Consider the following 8,129-nt stretch of genomic DNA (forward strand, 5'->3'; position numbering starts at 1 on the left):
ACAACACTATATATACAGATCAATTAGGGGCTATCTATGTTTTCCCTCAAAATAAAAAAGTAGGGGCTCTGTAAAGTTAGAAAGCCATCATTCCTACCTAACCGTGACTGGAAATTGTAACGATGGATACTCTGGATATGTAATTCCTGCATGGACTACTGATTGGTGATTCTTCTAGTTGTGTGGTGACCGGCGGATTCATTTCACTTTCTTCCTCAGAAATGCAGAATTTCATCACCTATCTTAGTTTCAAAGGAGATCTATTTGACAGTGGGACTAAATTATCACAGAAGGTTGATAAAACATGCATGAATTTAAGCTTCGTCTAGTGTAATCCAGAATAAAGACGACTGCAAAAAAAACACTAAGTCATTGGTCCTTCCAGCCATAGTGAATAAAATTTCCATTGGCAGAACTGCATGACAATCATATTAGGAAACAACATAATATAAACAAGATTGCAGAGGATATCAGAACATTTCTACCTAGCTCAAGGATGAAACCTGACCTGATTACAAGTTGACACCTCACATGGCAAGCCCTACTACACATCATGGGGAACCTTGCACCCCGAGTACGAGCTAATGGCAGGGCATGGGTAATTGCTCCCATTCTCCAACCAATAGCATCATCCAGGAACTGCATGCCCTAATTGGATCCAATTGCCCTGAGACGCCTCATAGGCTACAGCCCGCTAGTGGAGAAGTGTTTTGTTTGCTAAATGACACAACCGAGCACAATTATCACAAAATTCAGACACTAGATTGGGGGTACCACAAAAGGGATTAAACGAACTCTAACAATGTACAGGTGACATAAAATATAATTGATTAATGATTCCAACATGTCATACATTTGTTTCACAGGAATCTACTTACTTATTTCTGAATATACAGTGTCTGGCATCTTTTAGCATACTGCAAAAAATTGCAAGGAGCCAGACTTGCTAAATTCCCCCAAACTGCATACAGAGTCAGGGCATAAACCAGATTGGTGGAGAGCCCTCTGAAGTACATTTACGCGGAAAGCGCCGTACACTACGCGCCCTATTTAGTGTTTTGCGACCATAAACACCCATGTCAGTACTGTAATACTTACTCCCACTGCTTAATGCCAAGGATATGTCGAAGCTAGTATCGTCCAAGTAATAGATGCTGCCCAGTTGGAGCCTGTTGAACTGAGACACCTCAACGGCCCTAGAGCAGCCGCGACCAAGCAAGAGCACCCTACCAGGAAGCGAGTGAAGCTCCACCCAAGAAGCTTCAGAGCCCCCATCCGGAGCAATCACAAGGTTCATCTCAAAGATTCTGAACCCATTCTTGCCACCCTTGGCAAGCCGCAGGATCATTAGCAATTTTCCGCGGGACTCCACCAGATAGCGGGACACTATGCGTGACTTGCGCCTGAGAATATCAGCACGCTCCTGGACCTGGTACGAGGTACGGGTCATCACCAGAGGGGCGCCCTTGTCGGCGTTGGGCGAATACACCACGATGTCCTCTGTTTTTGACAGGACATGGAAACCTTGCTTCAACCCATTCTCGTAGTAGATGATGTCCTGGATTACGTCCAGAGCGACCCCGCACGTGATCCAGTGCCTGTTCATTCCCTGCCGCCAGAACGCGATGTTGGAGGCGCTGGAGACGTGAGCGGCGGCAAGGCAGTCCTCTGCTGAGGGTGACCCCGAGAAGGTGATGGCGCGGATGACCATGTGGTGCTCGCAGGCGGTGTTCGCATGGGGCCCGAACGGGTGGGGCAGGGCAGTCCTGAGCCTGTCGGGGAGAAGAACCCTCGCGCCAGAGAGGAGGTTGACGGCCGCATACCCTCGCCACTGCTCGAAGGCGAGCGCGACCCAGCCGCCATCATGGGAGCCACATAAGCGCGCGCCGCGGACGCTCTCTGGGAGGCGTAGGCAGCGTTTGGCCCCGGAGTGGAGGCTGAAGAAGGAGGGCTTGTCGGAGGACGGGAGAAGGAGCCACGGGAGCTGGCGCGGCGCCGGCGGGCCGCCAGCCGCCCTCGCGACAGAGCGCCACGAGCGGCAGACGGCGGCGAAGTAGACACGGTCGGCGAGGCAGGCCAGGTCGAGGAAGATGACGCCAAGAAGCTCGGGCGGGACGCCGTCCGACCATTCACGGCGAGGCCTGCGAGCGCGGGGCATGGTGGGGGATTTGGAGGCGGGCAGCTGCGACGCGTCTCTTTGACCCGGGGCTAACGCTGCAAGACGCCGGAAAAAAAAAATAGGGAGTCAGACTCTTGTTCAAGCTCTTCGCAAAAAAAAAGACTCTTGTTCAAGCACCGGGTGCTAGGTAGGGTTGAGCCCCATGAGCAGGCTAGATGCGCCCCTACTCGTGCGGCGTGGAAGACGGGCCACCGGTGCGTCGTGGATGACGAACACCAGGCGCCGTATGCCGGGAAGGAGAGCGAGGAGCACGGCCGGAGCTGCAAGATCAAGGCGCGAGGTTGCCGGATCTGCGGACTCCGGGTCTCGGGAGGCCTGATGAGGAGCAGAAGGAGATGGCGGCGGCGGCGCCCCTGCTCGGCTTTTTCTCGGAGAAGTTAGGTGGGGTGGGGGAGAAAGAGAACTGACTAGTGGGTCGCTCGGCCGGTGCTAAGAGCATCTCCGATAACATACACACATTTTGGTTTGGGCACTGATCTGCGCCGGCCTAAACTTTCAGCTGGTTGCAATCGAATCCCGTTTAACTGTCTATACCATTAAAAATAGTTAATGGTAGCAAAAACAAACAGCAACGTAGCAAATTTCGATCACGGATGCAGTAAAAATATAGTTATAACAAAAAAAATCAACATGGTCGTGGTAAAAAAAGACGTTGATGATGCGTGGTAGCAAAACAAAATATGGGTTGTAGCAAAACAATCCGTTGAACTTGTATTGCAACTCTGACTAACGTGTATGCAACTTTTTTAGTGAATGGTTGTAGCAAAAATTGATGCCGGTTGTAGCAAAAATCAACACCGTTTGTAGCAAAAATCAAACGCGGTTGTACCAAAAAAAATTCGACGAATTTTGGGTTGCAACCAAACGTGAATGCAACTTTTGTAGTGGACAAATGTAGCAAATCGAAAACGCTTGTAGCAAATTTAAACGTCGGTTGTAGCAAATTTGGATGGAAAAAAGATGCATGCCTAGCCAGTCACACGTGCGGGTCGCACGGAACCGGCCGAACAGTTCGGTCGGCGCGCCGGCTACAAGCGTTTCCCTTTTGGTTTTGGCTACACAAAGGGCACTCATAGGCGCCGACGCGTCGGCCCAAAAGATTCGACCGGTCGAGCGCGGGCCGTGAGATCCAGTCGCGTAGACCATTAGATTTAGGTAAAAACGATTCGTCGAGAGCTCTCTTCTTCCTCGCGGAGCGTCCACATTTCCTTCCCGCATCTCACACAGCTCGCCGGGGCACGCGTTGCGCTCTCCTACTGCCCACCTCCCTCTGGTCGCAGCACCGCCCCTCCCCTCCTACTCCATGCTAGTTATCATCATCGGGATTCGCGACAACCCTACACCAGCATCTTGTTTTCGTGCTCACCGCCGCGCTTGAAGCATCATGGCCTTGTTAATGAATGCAGCAAAACACGTTGTCGGTAGTAGCAAAATGAAACACCTTTGTATCAAAAATCGCGACGTCATGTGCGATGTAGCAAAATGCGACACCGGTGGTAGCAAAATGCGGTGTCGGTTGAAGCATGTGGCAAAATTACGCCTTCAGCCATGGACGCAACTTCGTCGGCCATGGAGCAGTTGAGAGAGGGGATGCAGCTCGCCATGTCGTCGGTTGTAGCAAAATGAAACACCGGTTGTAGCAGAAAATCACGACGCCATGTGCGATGTAGCAAAATGCGGTGTGGGTTGTAGCAAATTTCGATGTCATTTGTAGAAAATTTTGACACCGGTTGTAACAAAAATGATGATGACTGTGGTGCCCGTGGTGACCATGGAGCTCCACCGAACCGTTGATGCAGCTCTCCTATACGCATAGGCCGGGCGGCAGCGCCGGCGACGGCGAGCTCACACGGGTTTGTGCACGCGCGAAGGGAGGTCGCCCATGGCCATGGCTCCCAATCGAAGCGGGAAGGGGACGAGGTGATAGGGATATGTACCTAGGGTAGGGTCATAGGCCTGACCTACATGTCCTACCCAAGGACACAACATTAAAGACTTAAAGATTTCAAGGAAGGCTCCGAGTGACTCGCCATGGTGCATGCGTCACTCGGTAGAACATCCACTCGGAGACTTTCTCTCTCCACTCAACGCAAGACTTTCACTTGGAAGAACTAGAAGCCAGTCGAGCACAGGAGATCAGAAGCCGCTCCTGGAAGGCCAACCATCGGGCATTCGACTAGTCGTCGTAAGTAACATTTATAACATACGTTCTTTGTAACGTACGCCATTATCTCTATTAATCGAACCCTTGGATGCCCAGTCTTGATGGGGGTAGCGACTCTATATAAGCCACCCCTCCCCTCTGGCACAAGGGTTCGCACCCCCTGTAATACACACATTCCACACGACAAGAGCTCCAGAGCACTAAGACGTAGGGTTGTTACCTCCACGAGAGGGGCTTGAACTCATATATCGTGTGTACAAACTCACCGTAGCTAGGAATCTGCCCTCTCCTTACGTACCCCTCACCTCTACTCTCAGGCTCGTTCCCACGACAGTTGGTGCCCATCGTGGGGCAGGCATCTAAGCGACTTTCGGCAAGTTTGCGATTTTCTTCTTCGTCATGTCTTCCGGCGGTGATTTGTTCTTGGGCCGCGAGATCCGTCTTGGCGCGCTCACCTTCATTGTCGACAACTCGGCATGGCTTCAGGAGGCGCCTCTCGGCGTTGAGGCGCTCCCGATCCGCGGGGCGATGCACTTCCGTGCAAGTTCTTGTGGTGTTCTTCTTCGGCGTCGTCGACTCTGGTGTCGATTGCTCTCCCCGTTGTTCGTCGCCACAAGTGATCCGGATGCTCGTGGCTCCAACGATGGGTGAAGCATGTTGTGACTCGCCAAGCATCATCTCCACAATTTGCAGCCATTGAGCCCGCCGAATCACTTTGGGGCATGTTCGACTCGGCGTCAGATTAGTCTGACGTCCCTTCCGAGTGCGAGAGTTGCAATCCTGCAGCTGAGGTTTTCATGGAAGGTTTGATGTAAAGCCCGACTGGGTTCGGTCGTGACGGACACGAAGTTGGAGAGCCGTCGAGTGGACACGCCCGCCAACATCCTTCGGTTTCCGGTCGACGTCAAGAGCAGTTGTTTTCGAGTGGACCTTAGAACAACGTCGAGGTATTTCGTACTCCAGTTCTGAATGTTACATCCGTCGCTAAGATAGCAGATTCCATTCAGCCGTCAAATTCAGAGGCTGGCAGAGGCTTAGAACAGATTCGTACATTGCTTCACGCAGCGCAGCAGCAAAATTCGGCTGTATCACATTCACTCGATAGATTTCACGGTAATTCACCCACAACAGACACAGTTCAGTCACTTTATAGTCTAGGGTCACCTCAGCATCGCAGGGGCGGAGGTTACCATGAGGACCAGTACAGAGATCAGGGGCAAAATCAGTTTGCTCCCCGTTATCACCGTGATGACCGTCGTCGAGTGCATTCTCCCCCGCGAAGTGGTTCGTATGTGCACGACACTACGATGATAGGCGCCCGTTCGGCGATGAGAGGAGTCCTAGGTTTGATGCGAGGAATGTACTCGCACAGAGGCGGATTGATAGGGGCAGGGCTCACAGAGATGGTTATGACAGAGATCATCCGAGTGGTAGCGGGACCGTTGTCTCTGGTCCCGAGTGTTTCAGCAGAGCAATTCGGTCCGCTGATATTCCCCCCAACTTCAGGTTGGCGGCTGGAATAAGCAAGTTTACGGGAGAATCAAAGACTGAAACATGGCTCGATGATTACCGAGTGGCAGTGAAGATTGGCGGAGGAAACAACAATGTTGCCATGAAGCATTTGTCTCTAATGTTGGATGGTTCGGCCCTGGCGTGGCTGAATCAGTTGGCTCCTTCTAGCATCTATTGCTAGGAGGATCTTGCCCGAGTGTTCATCAAAACTTTCGAGGACACGTGCAAACGTCTTGCTGGTTTGTCTGAGTTACAACATTGTGTGCAAAAGCAGATTGAAACTCTAAGAGATTAGATCCAGCATTGGACCACCCTTCATCACACATTGGAAAACATTTCTCAGCATCAAGCAGTATGCGCTTTCAAGGCTGGTGTGACAGCCCGAGACCGACGCTCCAGAAGATTCCCCTTTTATTACGTTGCCACTGTGTTATTATTTGTTTGTTGCGTTCATCATCGCATCATTCGCATATTCCGCATTGCATCGGCATTCCGTTGCCGCCAGTTTTCAAAACTTGCATCCGTTGTTAGTCGCAGGTTCTCTCCGTTTTCGTCGTTGACCGTTTTGTGACCAACCACACACGCACGCGCCACGCGACATCGTGAAATCCTTGTTTTTAAAAGTGATCATAAAATATTCTATGATTGGGTTGAAACTTGGTGTGCGGTCTTATTTTAATATAGATAGGCTGCGTGCCAGTTTTCGTCGCAATCGGAGTCCGTTTGGTACCTGAACGGTCGTCCATAGCGGCACCATATTCGTTTTATCGTCAGACGTTTTTCGGTGTTTTAAATCGTGTTGTCAGGTGCCCGTTTTCCCTCTCGTCTCCGGCTAGCCACTCTACACAGCCTACCTAGCCATTCCTGCATTCGTGGCCGTTAGATCGCGATCCCGTGGTCGAAAACGAAGCCGAATTCGGATAACCCTAGCCCCTGTCTATAAATAGACAACCCCCTACCTAATTTGGACAGCCAACCCCTAACCTAGCCTTGTTTTCCACGCCGACCTAACCCTAGCTGCCACAACAGTCTCCTCCTCTCTCCTCCCTGAGCCGCCAGGCCCATCCGGGCCCAGATTCTGCCCTTCCCGGGCGCGGATCGCGCCGCCGCCGCCTGGAGGCCGACCCTTCCCGGATCTCCTCCCGAGGCCGGCTCCCCCGAGCTCCAGGAGCAGCAACGCCTTGCTTGCGCCCCGCCGCCGTGCCGCGTTCCCTCCGTCGCCTTGAAGACCCTCTGCCGCCGACCTCCCTCCGCGCCGGCGGGAGCGCCGCCGCCGGTGTGTGCAGCTGCCGCAAGCGGCGAGCCTGCCTCCTTCCTCCCGATCTGGGCGAGGCGCAGCCCTGCACCCCGTTGACCGCCGCTCCCCACACCGAGCCGCGTCGGGTGCCGCTGCCCAGTGACCGCGTCGGCCCATCTGGACCAGCTGGCCTCCTTCGGCCCAGCTTCACCTCTCCTTCGAGCTGGGCCTCGAGCCCGCGATGGTGAGCCTCCGCTGCACTATCCAGTGCCCGTAGCGCGGTTTAGCTAAGTTGCGTCATGCCCTGTTTTGGCCTAGTTAGCAGTTTCAGCCCGTGTAGTATATTTTGCGAATTAATATTTCAAGAAATATAGATATTTTAAAACGTTCGTAGATATTAAACCGTACATCGGATCGCGACGTATTATATATGAAACTTGATTAGTTTTTCGCGTAGAACATTATTTTTCTACTTGCATGCATGCTTGGAGTGGTTTGACCTGCCGTTTGGCTAGTTTTACGTGCTGTCCTATTAGGGTTAATATTCCGTAGCTATTTTTGTGCGCGTCCGGATTGTTCCAATCCCGTAGATAAAATGTTCACGATGTTCGTGACCCTTTGCCATGTATTTTACAGTATTTGCTTGCATATTTGCATGTAGGAACTATCAATAGTTTAATATGTCGTGTTTAGGACATATTCTCGCATATATGTGTGGCGCTAGTTTATTTTTCGAACCCCACATGTTATATATGTTTTCGGGGTAGAAAATCCATAGAATTTAACTGTGCATTTAGTTTTGCCTTCCGAGTAAGTTAGCGTGCATGATATTTTGCCATGTTGCCCTTTTGTTTATTTTGTGGGATTTATTCCGTGCGTGATATGCATGAGTTGTGAACTAGAGATATGCCCTTGGATATGTATGCTAGCCCCTGGTAATTTTGGTTTTATAGAAATCCATGTTTAGGTGTTGTTTGCTTGTCGCCAACATGCTAGAAAATAGTGCTGATTTGGAGATGCTGAAAATTTTTCTAAGT

At 51.4% G+C, this 8,129-nt stretch overlaps 1 protein-coding gene across 1 annotated transcript; it reads right to left on the reverse strand.

Moving 5' to 3' along the window:
• Positions 1 to 811: 811 nt before the first annotated feature.
• LOC123444017 lies at positions 812 to 2,438 on the reverse strand. Its single transcript, XM_045120611.1, has 2 exons — positions 2,297 to 2,438; positions 812 to 2,214 (listed from the first exon to the last, which is right to left on the reverse strand). Exon 2 carries the CDS (start codon positions 2,156 to 2,158, stop codon positions 974 to 976), a length of 1,185 nt encoding a protein of 394 aa, XP_044976546.1. The 5' UTR covers positions 2,159 to 2,214; positions 2,297 to 2,438; the 3' UTR covers positions 812 to 973.
• Positions 2,439 to 8,129: the final 5,691 nt, after the last annotated feature.

This window comes from Hordeum vulgare, chromosome 3H, assembly GCF_904849725.1.
Source record: "Hordeum vulgare subsp. vulgare chromosome 3H, MorexV3_pseudomolecules_assembly, whole genome shotgun sequence".
NCBI lineage: Eukaryota > Viridiplantae > Streptophyta > Magnoliopsida > Poales > Poaceae > Hordeum > Hordeum vulgare.